At 42.9% G+C, this 13,270-nt stretch overlaps 1 protein-coding gene across 1 annotated transcript; it reads right to left on the bottom strand.

Annotated features, from left to right (window-relative positions):
• Window positions 1-27: 27 nt before the first annotated feature.
• On the bottom strand, window positions 28-3,112 carry egr1 (early growth response 1). The gene is made up of 2 exons (XM_032528780.1): window positions 2,393-3,112; window positions 28-1,520 (listed from the first exon to the last, which is right to left on the bottom strand). Exons 1-2 carry the CDS (start codon window positions 2,601-2,603, stop codon window positions 205-207), a joined length of 1,527 nt encoding a protein of 508 aa, XP_032384671.1. The 5' UTR covers window positions 2,604-3,112; the 3' UTR covers window positions 28-204.
• Between the last annotated feature and the right edge of the window lie 10,158 nt (window positions 3,113-13,270).

Here is a 13,270-nt window from a genome sequence, read left to right as displayed (position 1 = left end):
GTCTTTGCCCAGTCCTTGAAATGTGTCTTTTTCTCTCTTTCAGGTAAATCTCAAGATTCACCAAACACTGCACATGGAGCAGACAAAAAAAGTGCATTTTGGAGGGGAAACAAAGTCTTTTGATGCTGATTTATTTCCCCTCAAACAACCTTAAGAAAGGAGAGGTGCAGAGAGACTGTAAAAAGTTTTTGTCTTTGCTCATTCTTAGCAGATCTCGATTGTCCTTGGGGAGAGAGTGGTCTGCATGTCTGATAGTGGGGTGGGGATGGGAGAGCTGTAGATGTTGGAGGCGACTGAGGAGGGGAAGGAGGAGGCCATCTGGGACTGAAAGGGGCTGGACATGGACATTGACACTGATGGGTAGGTGGTGGCGATGGAAGGAGATGGATAGGAAGTGTGGACGGGAGAGGAGTAGCAGGAGGTGACGGGAGAAGGGTAAGAAGACACTGGAGAGGGGTAAGAGGTGATGGGAGAAGGGTAGCTGGAGGCAGGCGAAGCTGCTGATACCGGCGCTGCTGTCACGACCACTGCGCCTGCCTTCTCTGCCTTCTTGTCCTTCTGCCGTAGATGGATCTTTGTGTGCCTCTTCCTCTCATCACTGCGGGCAAACTTGCGTCCGCAGATCTCGCAAGCAAAGGGCTTCTCTCCAGTGTGAGTGCGGATGTGTGTTGTCAGGTGGTCGCTGCGGCTGAAGTTGCGCATGCAGATGCGACACTGGAAGGGTTTCTGGCCCGTGTGGATGCGGATGTGACGTGTCAGCTCATCAGACCGGGAGAAGCGTCGATCACAGGTCTCCACAGGGCAAGCGTAGGGCCTCTCGTGAGGAGGTGTCTTGCTCGGCCGGGTGGGGTACTTGCGCATGCGGCTGGGCTTAATCAGCTGGGACTGGTAAACACTCTTTAAGTCCTGGGAACCGGTCTGGGTGGCAAAGGCCTTGATGGTGGACAGAGGAGTGAGGGAGGGCTGGCTTGACTGACTCTGGAAGGGCTTTTGGTCAGGGGGCACCAGGCTGATCTCTCCCTGCTGCTGAGGGAAGAGGTAGTCAGGAATCATGGGCACAGGGAAGCTAGTGTTGCAGGTCTTGCCATTGGGGTAGGCCGGGGGAGGGTACTGCACTGTTCCAGCCGAGCTGGAAAAAACCTGGCCCTGGTCCGGGAAGATGTCAGAGTTGGGGCTGGAGTAGGTTGGGGCAGCTGAGTAGATGGGGTTGGGCTCGCTGTGGTGAATGGAGGAACTGAGGCTCTGAGATGAGGAGGTAGAAGAGGAAGAAGTGGCGGACGGGATGGATGAAGAGGAGGACGAGGTGGTCTGTGAGGCAGCAGAGGAAGAACTGGGTGCAATATTGCCCATCAGACCAGTGAACAGGCCCAAGATGGGCTCCGCCCAGAGGCTGTTGCTGCAGGTGGTGGCAGGCTCCAGGGTGAAGCGGCCTGTGTAAGAGATGGGGGGCAGCCTCTGGGTGGAGTAGGTCTGCTCTCCCACTGACTTCTCACAGTTGAAGGGGATATCAGGTAACGTATCTGCAGGGAGCACAGAGAAAGAGGAGACATTAATCAAACTGTCAATATCTAGAGGGAGGGAGAGGAGGAATCTTGCCAGAGCGGTGGACAGTGTGTCACCCCTCTCTTCTGAGACTGATCAGTCAGGTGCCCACGCAAAGAAACCCCCTCCAACTAAACTTTTCCCCCCTTGACTCCAAAACTATCTCTTCCAAACCTCAACAAGAGCTGCTGTGCAAGCTTTCTGTGCTTGCATTTTCCTCTGTTCACACTCTCGATCTTTCTTACGTTACAGTCTTCCTGTCTTGCACACAAACACGCACAACCGTGCACATTCTTGAAGCCCATCACAGAGCCCGAGGCAATTGATTACTGAAACTGCAGATCAGCTGGTTTTAGGAATGCAATTTGAATTGAGCTTTAGGAGTGTCTAGAGGCACGCGGTGACTGAGCAGTGTTTGAGTCCTCTGAGAGTTGACAGGGATTCGATACATTGATATAAAGTCCTTTCATTTTTTTTTTTTTTTTGCTGTTTCTGTTCATTTGTGGAATTTAATATATTCATTTATTGTGTCCGGTCAGCTTAAATTCAAATTTACTTGTTGCCTGCAATTCCGCTTTAAGTATAACATTTCTCAACACAAGCCATGATGAAACAAATGAATATAGACTTGTAACTAAAATAGTATGTCAGCTGTAGTTACATGATAATGATAATGTAAATTAATAATTCACAGCAAAACATAAATATTGGCTTAATTAAAAGTTATGCAGCTGTATATTTCTCTTAACTCTTTTCTAGGTTAAGTTTAGCTTAGAATATTATCTTTAGTTCACTTTTGCATGCAGCACAGACAGCCAGAGGCAAAAAGAGGAAAATGTCCAGATCTTACCTCCAGCAAGGTGGTCGTACTGTTCTCCTGGCTCTCCGGAGCCAAAGCCTGCACCTTCGGGTGCTGAGGCGGTGAGGAAGGGGGTCCCTGTAGAGCTGAGCATCATCACCTCCTCCAGCTTCGGGTAGTTATCCATGGGGGAGTGAGGGAAGCTCAGAGGCTCTGAGATCTGCAGGGCTGGGAGGATCATCTCGGTCTTGGCTGCAGCCATCCTCTGCTGGTGCTGGAGCTGCGCTGGTGGCTGTTGATGAGTGCAGGGAGGCTGGACGCACGCTGGCAGAGCGGTGCCTCGCAGGTGGAGGGAATCACTTAGCCCAGCTTAGGGTGTGCTGCACACTTCTGCTGGTGTCGAGGAAGATGTTGTTTTCTGTCTTGCTCCGTGATTCTTGTTCTCCAGTTGTCCTGTTGTTTTCCTTTTTTCTCTCAGAGATGAGTAAAGATCCACTTGTCTTTTCAGAAAAAAAATCAAAAGTGTCCTTTATACTCATTCCCTAAGATCCATCGAAATGAATCAACAGATCAATCTTGATTTTGTATCTATATATTAAAATGGCTTATCCAATCGGGTTTTAACCTTCTTGGATGGATTTTGTTTTGAATTGACTTTGTACTTTTGTTGTGATATTACTCGAAGGGAGTTCTGTGTGTTTGTCTATCTAGCTCTGCTCTAACAGTTGCTCTTGTGGGCTCTCAGGGCTCTCTGAGCTGAAAGGTTTCCCCGCTCCTTTTATACCCTCTTGCCGTGACGTAGATGTCCATATTTGGAGCGGAGGAAGCCCATATTTAGGCACTGCAGTGGAGGACACATGACGCTGGCCTGGGGGAAAGAAGAGAGGAGAGACTTTATATTAAGCTATCGCAGTAAATTCGCGAAGACAACGCCGCTCTTCCTCAGTCCCGAATCAATGTGTCTTCATAGCAGAACAGCTCCGTGAGACAGCAGCATAAGTCTTGCTCTCTCGTCGCCCCAAAGATTTGATTTGGATTTCCCATCTGTGCAGCAGGCTGCACTGCTGCCGGAAAGCCCGGCTCCGCCGTGCCTTATAAGGTCGTGACTACATAAGGACCTATTCCGGTGGGTTTCCATTTCCCTGTCCTTATTTGGAACTTCCTGAGGCAGCGCTGATCGCTGCTTGGCAGTGAATGAGAGGCTGGAGTGCAAATCATGTCCAGCGCTCACAATAACTAATGTCAGCGGCAGAAACCTGCTTCTCTGTTTTAAAGAACAGCTTCGGCTGAACTGTGAGACTCCACGTGAAACACTCCGTGTAACAGACCAACTGGTTTACGTTTATTTTGTTAATGTTTGAAAGTTGAAGCGCTAAATAAGAACGAAAACATGTTTTAACCACAAACGCAGCAACTCTGTATTTATTATACACATAGGCCTCCGTTTTCAAACAAACAAACTAAAAATAAAAATCCAAGAAAAAGTAAATTTACCATTTTGTTTTAGGCTGGGATATCATTTTCACAGTGCATAAATGATTGGAATCTTGCCGTGCATATAGGCTAGAATTATTGATTATGAAGAATTAGCCAGCATGGTAAATTGACTTTGACGTGTGATGTAGGCCCACATGAGTGTATTTCTGAATGCCATGAACATAAAAAATATAAGAGCAGTGCAAACTCTGCTGGCTGGTTGCAAACTTCCTCTAAATGAACTTGCATTTCTCTTGGCTGTGTCATTGATTAATGAGAACAGATAGCCGCGGATGCTGACGAGGTGCGGGGCGATCTGTCTAATTGAGGGGTGTCCCCGGCTCAATATTCGGGGAATCTCTCTGCCACTCAGCGGCCTAATGGGCCGCATTAACAACGCTGCGCGCAGCTGCCAGGACGCCTGCAGGATGCCGATGTTCCAACCGGCTGCTCCAGCTTCGGATGGCGCGCCAGCACTCCTCGGTGGATGCTGACGGGAAATCAATGTGTTTCCCTTGCTGCTGACTGGATCTATATGCAAGCACCCTCATTGGGGAAACATCGTGGGCTGGACACTTTGAAGTGGCCTGAGAGAGAGAGACAGAAACAGAGAAAAAGAAGAAAGATGCGTTGGAGAGGACAGCGCAGGTGAGACTCCCCGTTCTTCAAATATCATTTGATTTACATTCAAAACACTGATTGCCTTGCTTCTTAAAGCATGTTCAGCTGCAATCCATGAGGTTGGTGCCACAATGAGAAAGCATAATGACATTTCACTGCAAAGAGATCTCTCTATATCTATCTATCTATCTATCTATCTCTCTATCTATCTATCCATCATGTAAAAAAATATTTGGACTCAACTTAAATATGTGTAACCTGGTTGCCTTAGAATTCTAAGTTGTTGGAAATCACTTATTAGTTGCAACAAAGAAACAATCGGTTCTCTCAACAAAAATTGCAAGTTCACTAAACTATGACATTGTCAGTCAACTAATGTTTGTTTGTAAACACAACTTTCAATTTAGTGGATCCAACTTCTAATTATGGATTACATGGTAATGATTGTGTGGAGTCAACTCCAATTTACATAGTTAAACAACATTATAGTGGGGCTAATGTGCATTTTGAAGTTGTCTTGACTAAGCTTTTTATTTGTCTTGACTTCATTATGTTTGTTGAATTAACATATCAAGTAAGTTGCCTCGGTTGCCTTGAAAATCTAAGTTCTTCCAACTTTATTCTTTAAGTTTACACAAGACAAGTGTGAGACAAGAATAACCAAAAACATTTATTTCACAAATTCAAGTGTTTCAAAGCAAAACATTGGTAAGACACAGCATAAACACAAGGATTTCTTGTGTGTGTGTTTGAGTGAGTAAGAGAGAATGAGAGAGAGAGAGAATGTGTGTGTGTGAGCGTATGTGAGTGTGTTTGTATGAGAGAGTGGGTTGTGTGTGGGTGTGTGAGACGGAGAGTGAGAGAGAGTGAGTGTGTGTATGAGAGAGCGTGTGTGTAAGAGGGAGAGTGTGTGTGTGTTTGAGAGTGAGAGAGTGAGTGTGTGTGTGTGTGTGTTTGTGGTGTGTGTGTGTGTGGTGAGAGGAGGGTGTGTGAGAGAGTGAGTGAGATGTGTGAGAGAGAGTGAGTGAGTGTGTGTGAGTGAGAGTGTGTGTGAGTGAGAGTGTGTGTGTGTGTGTGTGTGGTGAGAGTGTGTGTGTGTGTGTGTGTGGTGATAACGAATACCCGATGTTGCAAGACGGTGGAAAAATTGAATAAGATATACAGTCAATATGTCGACAAGAGGCAAAAAAAACCAGCATATTTTGAGACAGAGAAAACAACTCTCAGGACTTTAGTCCACCTCAGCATCAACAGCTAATACATGCATAACAGTGTACTTACCAGAACATGCATGTTTGACAAAGCAACTTAAAAGGCTATTATTGAGTGAGTAAAAACAATATTCAAATGACAATAGTTTTCCCTTTCATCCCACGAATGACCTACTAGGGCACAAGGTCTAAAAGCACACTTAAATAAAGGAACGTAACACCATGAAAACCAGTAGGCAAAATACAGGTGGCACTTTGAGGGATATAAAAACAACCAGGACTGTATAATCCCTTTCAGAATCAAAAACACCTTGAGAGATAGGGAAAACTATCTGGACTACCTAGTCCGCACATACATAACTGGTGCTTTCCAGAACTTACAATGCGATCAACAATCATTAGTTTCACAGGCTCTTGGACATGAGCTGTTTTCCGGAGTCCATTAACTCTTGTAGAGCAAGTATCTCCACCAATGTTCATTATTACCTTTTGTATTACCTCAAACATGTACTTGAGTCCTTTGGGTAGTGGAGGTGGAAGGCAAGAGAAGACCCCATCAGCAGGGCGAGAATGCGTTGGGCACATCCTCAGGTCTTGAAGAACAATATGCTCCTCCCGAACAGTGCCTATCCATCATCTCCTTGGGGACAGGGCGTTGAGGATCCTCCTCTGTGACCACAAGATTCGACGTTCATCATTTCACGCCTCACTCCTTTGGTGGCTAAAAACACAACAAAGTAATAAGAATTGATTTCAATGAAAATTCAAGATGCATTGCAAACTTGTGTATAAAAATCTGATGCAAACTAATGTAAAGTAAAAAAAAAGAAATAAAAAATTACATGTAAAAAAAAGGGAAATCCAATGCACTCTTCGTCAAATATATTTAAAAAGCCTTTTTTACTGGCTAGACAATTTAAAAGACATAAGGAGAAGCAACCCAAGGCACAGACAATAGAAGAGGGATACAGACCAGAAAAGACATCAGTGCTAGCAGTAAAAAAAATCCTCTACCCTTTAAAAGTGTGGGATCACCTTGAATTTTTGAACACAACATCCATGAGATTAGTCAATAGAAATATATACAGGACATGAAGCTATTGTAGAGTTAGAAATAACGATTTTGATCATGACTTTGTACTTCAAATGTTGCCTCATCAAAATACAACACGGCCTCACGGCAGTTCGTGAAATGGTCAAGTATTTTTATCTGTTGATTCGTGTACAGGGACACGTTTATCTTGTTTCTTTTGTGTACGGGACTTGATCGCCAGTCTTTGGGGGACGCAACAACGGGAAATGAAACGTCACGGGAGACGCATGAACGTGATGGTTGGGTTTAGGAAAGAAGAAAGGGGAAAGGACACGTCACACGCCGGGACATGATCCGCGGTCTCCGGGGTGAAAGTCCTGTGTTGTTTGACCCATCCACCCCCCAAACCAACCTCCCTGCGTGGATATTTGGCTTTTCATACTACTCCTTACCGTTGTTGCGCTTTGATCATGAAAGATGCTTCCCATTAAAATACTGGGTTGCAAAATAGACACTTTTTGCATGCATAGAATACCTTTCTAGCTGTCACTTTTTCTATTGTGCTAGGGCTGTAACTGCTGAAAAAGGTGGCTATTTTGATGAAGGCAATTTGAAGTTCAAAGTCATACTTCAGATAAAATAATTTCTTAATCGACAATGTCATCAGCCCTGTTTATGTTCTAATGTTGTTAGGAAGATACACATACTAGGGGTGCACAATATATCGAATCGTATCGTTATCGCGGATATCACGTGCTCGATATCATTATCGAAAGTCTCGCGATAATTCTTTTTTTATGCGGTCCCGTCCGACACGCAGACGGAGTTCTGAAGGAAATAAAAATTGAGCGGAAGTGCGTAGGAGGGCGGAGCCAGGCTAGCGTCGCGCCTCGCTGGAACATAAATCAGTGAAGAAATAGACAGAAAAACAAAGCGAAAGAAAAGAAAAGACTTAAAGAAGAGAGAGCGAAGGGAGCAAAAGAAAGAACACAAAGTAAGAAAATGGTGTTGCTCAGGGAGAAGACAAATAACAGGATGAAGAGGAACTTTAGAGGCCAAAAGTAAAGAGCGTCAGAGCATCAGGTGGCTCTAACGCTGACACCGGGAGCGATTAAAGAAGGCTGCGGAACGCAAAAAATAGCAGAGGCTACAATGTTTTGGACACCTGTTGCACAATGCTGTGGTAATTATTAAATTATTTGTAACTTATTAAATGTGTATAAGGGATAGGATTTTATAGTGTATACACTGACATAAATATGTATAGATCTCGAAGCTGACACAATCATATATTTATTTTATGGGACACATTGCAATAAAACTGAAAAATATAGACCATTTAAATAAACTTTATTTCTTTTTCATTAGTATTGTTTGCTATAACTTGTTAATAGATAACAAAGTGCTAATACATGTATTCAGGGCTGTAGTACTCGAGTCCGGTCTTGGACTCGAGACCGTTTTTCTATGACTCGGACTTGTCTCGGACTCGCTAGTATGGACTCGGACTTGTCTCGGACTCGGCCATGGTCTGGCCCAATATGACTTTGGTCTGGACCGAGTCCAAGTGTCTTTTATGTTGATGATATATTGGAGGGAAAGTGAAACACAGTCCAGGTGGGGATATTGTCGGCTTTTACAAGTTCAGACGCTAACGTAGCTAACGCTACGCCGGTGTTACTAACGTTAGCGCACCAGCGTTAGCCTAGCTTACTAACGCTAGGTAAAATATACGGCTGCCTTCGGAGTTTACTAATCTGCGTCCACGTTGTCAACATAAGACCTGTGCGTTAGTGGAGCATCATTGTATCATGAAGAATAGCTTTCCTACGAGATGGGGGTGGTTTTGTTACGTTATAAAAAAGCTAATGGCTATAGTTAGCCGGTTGTATGCTAGCGGACATTAGCTAACGTTGCCGAGGGGTGTGTGTGTGTGGTGTGTGTGTGTGTTTGTGTGTGTGTGTTTGTGTGTGTTGTGTGTGTGTGTGGAACATATGTTAAATTACACGCTGTTCATTGTTGTTTAACCAAACTTTGTTTTCTGAAAAAATCTTTCCTATTAACCACGTCCAAATAACATTTTGTTCTATAAACACGCTCATTTATTATTTTATCTGTACAACCAGTAAAACATGTCCTGTTCTGTAGTAGACGTGGTTATTATTATTTATTCATGTTGTACCAGTCCAATATGACTGTCTGTTGAATAAACCTTGTGTTGTAAAATTTGTTTTAATTGTTATTAATCATTTTTATGCGTTTTCCCATAACTTTGTAATTTACTATGTGTTAAAATATCGAAAATATATCGATAGCAATATTATTATCGTACGCAATATCACATTTTTTATCAATATCGTGCCACCCCTAACACATACCAATCTTTTAGCAATATACTGTTTGTGGCTATGATCTTCCTAGGTATTGTAGGCACCTGTACTATAATCTGAAAGACATGCTCAAAAGGTGTTACCAAATGTGGCTGTCAAGTGAAAAGAATTTCCTAAAAGGACAGTCCAACTACTGAAACGGAAACTATACTTACATCATCATCTAGAGACCTCAAAAAGTGAAGTTCCTTGACACTCTGCAGTCTCTGTCTGTAAAGACGCAGGAACTTAGGGACAAATCATCTAGGCGGTCCAAAAATGGCTGTCTCAGGTTCATGGAGACAATCCGCCAGAATTCTGCTTCAATCTGCATAAAAAACATGGAGACAAATATTAATATACAAGCAGATAATAATCAAAGGAAGAATGTAATACAAGTCACTTTAATAACACATAACCTGTTGCTCTGTGAACAAAGCAGACCACCTGCTTGAGATCCTTGTCCAATGGCTCCTCCCAATGATCTCCTTTCCTCAGAGAAAATGTGCTGTCAATAAGGGCATATCATATCCAAAGTGATGATGTCTTTCCTGCAACACAATGTTTCAAGATAGACGAAAGAGGACCTTACTGAAAAGGTAGATTACCAATCACCCAATACACACCACAAACTTGTAGTATTTTGGCAGTACCTAAAGAGTTACATACCTCAAATAATAATAAACAAACAAGACTAACTTATTGGTAAAGTTCATCAACTATATTTGTATTGCAGATTAGATATATGTAAACGTGCTGCATTGTAGAATAAAGAAGCAAGACTATACTTAGTTTCCTCAATGTCCTCTTCCTCATAATCATCATTATCAGAGTTTAGGCTTAACTCAATATCATCCTCTAAATGATCTGAATCTCACTGAATCTGGTCATGACTACAGCATGGCTCTCACTTCCAATAATATATTCAGGTCTTACTCATCTACACTGGGCACATGGTGATACCTGTCTTTGTGAGCCTTAAAAGTGTTGTAGAATTGGATTTAAAGAGCACTGTTTAAAGGACAATTCACTGTTTCCCTTCACTTAACATGCTTTCATAAATGAACAAAGTATTTTGTAAGGTTGAAAGGTTCACAAAAATCACACAGTTCACACAACAGTTGTGCATTTACAGGCTCATAGTGAATTTTTCGGGCATGGTGGGAAACAAATGTTTTTTTAAAGCTGCTTGGGTCTGAGGGTGCAAGGACAGTCTTGTACATGCAGAGAAAAGGGAAAGTAGTTCCATTGAATCTATGCTAACCTTGTAATGCCATTTTACTTTCCGCTGATTTGCTGAGGAAAAACAAAAAATTGACAGGTACTGCATCATCAGGCACTGAATGATCTTTGGTCAGTTGTTCTGAAGAAAGAGACAAAAATACTGCATTAGCGTGGCTTAAAATACAAACAAATAGCTAGTGTGTTGTTAGACAAGCTTGTATATTTCAGGAAATGTAATAGGACTAAGCCCTATGTTGGAAGGCTATTTAATGTAATCAAAAATAATGCAATAGTCAACCCTTTCCCTAGTTTACAAGGCCTACATCTTTTTTTACACACACACGCGCGACACACACACTCGCACACGTGAGGTAACTTGTTGTTAGTTTATTATTTCTGTGCTACAACTGCCCATTGAATTAAAATGTACAGTTATCACACTGTGCAAGTAAAATGCTAATCCTCTCCATCACAGTAAGGATTAAAGTCCTGAAAACGTATCACACACTAGCCAGTAACATGTGTGATGTACAGTGGAAAGTTAGCAAGCTAGAAAAATACAGATAAACTAGCAGCTCCACATCACAGGGTAAAATGGTTAACATTAAGTACTCATTGCTGAATGAAACAACACAGAAACAGCTTAATCTGCTACAACAATAGCTAAATATAGAGCACAAACTTACATCGTTTCGGACTTCTGAACGGGCGACCGCCGTTAACGCAAGGCGTCGCGGGGATTTCTTACGTAACTTCCCTACGTAACTAACGTAACCGTAATTACACCCACTGTAACCTATACAGTCTCCGTAGCGTACGTGAGGAATTCACAACATAGATGCAGTGCAAGAAAATTCAATGCCGACGAAGCTGTCGTCCTTGTTCATACTTGCACCGTATACATTTCACTATATAGCAAGCCATTATATGTATGGGTAGTTTTTAAACTAAGTCCGTCTCATCATGACCTAACGTTAGTCGGTATCATGAAGCTTGCTAGGCTTGTCAAACCAGCTAGGTTAGATAGCGTGTAACATTTGGGCTAGGTAACTTAGCTAGCTACATTCAGAGGTTTAGTTTGTTACTTGCATTTAGTTGAAGGAAGTATAGAATTTCTCCACATAACGCTATGCTGGTCATTATATGCTAGCTACTACTGGTTAGCTAGCGTTAGCTAGTTAATGTAAAAAGTGTTCGTTAATTTCGCGCGCCTACGGCTAACATATCCCTTTAGTTTTTGAAATAAGGCTTGCACGTTAATTGTAGGTGTGATGCTCAGTTCACAGTATTTCGTTACAACTTTCACTTAGTAAAGACAAAACTCAAATTATACTGAATATTAGCTTGACAGTGGAAAAAGTTTACTACGCCAAAAGTGAATGCGCTCGGTCCTTCGATAGAGGAGAGACCGTTAACGCTTTGATCTGCCGCTCTGGAAGAAAGGTTGACTAATGTGGTCTGCGCATGTGCAAAATGACGTCGCGAGCTGAACCAGAGAGTGAACTTCAACTTCATTTTGAGACGACAAAATAGCTCAGTGTGTCATCTGTATATTAGAATTTCAGAGCAAAACACAGTTATGCTGTTATTCAACAACAATATTGAAAAGTTTTGAGTTGAAAGTTGACTGGACACAAAAACAGAAGTTGAGTCAACAAAAAGGGGAATAATTTTTTACAGTGTGGAAACCAAACATAATTCAGGTACGCGGTAGTTTTTTGTCTTTACTGAATTCCATTCTCCCAGGCGTTTCCAATTCAGCCTCTGGCAAATCTCTCTGTTTACTCCCATTAGACTGATAGCAAAATTTTGTCATTATATGGATGATCTGGAGCAGAGGATCCTTCACAAAACCCAAATAAGCCTGAAGTAGATGGCGCAGCTGGAGAAAGTGTAATGTTTATTCTACAGTCAGATAGGTATAACGCTCAAATTAATCATTTTTGATGGTATGTGGCACTGCACAGTGATGTATATTTTAGGAGGAAAATGGTGCTCCCACTCATGCATGCGCGCAGCACACACACCCATCACAAACACACACACACACACACACACACACACACACACACACACACACACACAGTGAGAGTTACACACACACTCCAAAACCTGAGTTTACATTAAGTTTTCAGCAAGGGAGATGCCACTGTGTCTGCAGACCTGAGAGGGGCCAGAAGCTCAGGACATGACAATGGTGAGTTGCACAAAGTGGCTGTAACTGTGTGAAGAGGTGGTGATACCGAATCTAAACTAAACTGTCTGCATCCACTGCTGCTTTCATGCATCAGTTACTGAGGTTGATAAAATTGTGGTAAAGAAAAGAAGAAAGAGCAGATGAGAGAACTCATCATCTGATGACTATGTAATAAAATCAGGTTAGGGAAAACTGTCGGAAAAGTAATAAAGATGATAAACAGTTCACAGTGGCTGTTTGGGCCTCCCTTCACTCTGATGCATGGAGGGGGTGGAAGCCAGATGCTGTAAGGGTACGGGAAGGAGACGTGTGTGTGTGTGTGTGTGTGTGTGTGTGTGTGTGTGTGTGTGTGTGTGTGTGTGTGTGTGTGTGTGTGTGTGTGTGTGTGTGTGTGTGTGTGTGTGTGTGTGTGTGTGTGTGTGGGGTCAGCTGGTTTATTCTCCTCAGTGTGTTCCCCATTGCTGCCCACACAAACTAGTCAGAGAAGTCCTTTCCTGATGAAACTCCAATGCTCTGCCAGCCAGCTCTCCTTTCACCTACGCGGCCACCACGCCCCTTTTCACACATACAAACACACCCAGCACGAGCGCTAGTTGATATTTTTAAATATCAACATGATTATATAGGGCATGGATATAATCATGCCCCAATCTGCTGTGGAGAAAAGACGGCGAATGGAGACAGTAGGGAAGCCAACAAAAAGAGAGAGGAGGTGGACGAAAGAAGAGGAGTTGGAACATAAAAATAAAGGGTGAGGGGAGAGAAAGTGAAGAAATAGAGATGTTTAGATCTTGAGGA

This window comes from Etheostoma spectabile, chromosome 10 (genome assembly GCF_008692095.1).
Source record: "Etheostoma spectabile isolate EspeVRDwgs_2016 chromosome 10, UIUC_Espe_1.0, whole genome shotgun sequence".
Taxonomy (NCBI): domain Eukaryota; kingdom Metazoa; phylum Chordata; class Actinopteri; order Perciformes; family Percidae; genus Etheostoma; species Etheostoma spectabile.
The sequence above is the reverse complement of the archived record's forward strand: the minus strand, read 5'-3'. Positions and strand labels throughout refer to the sequence as shown.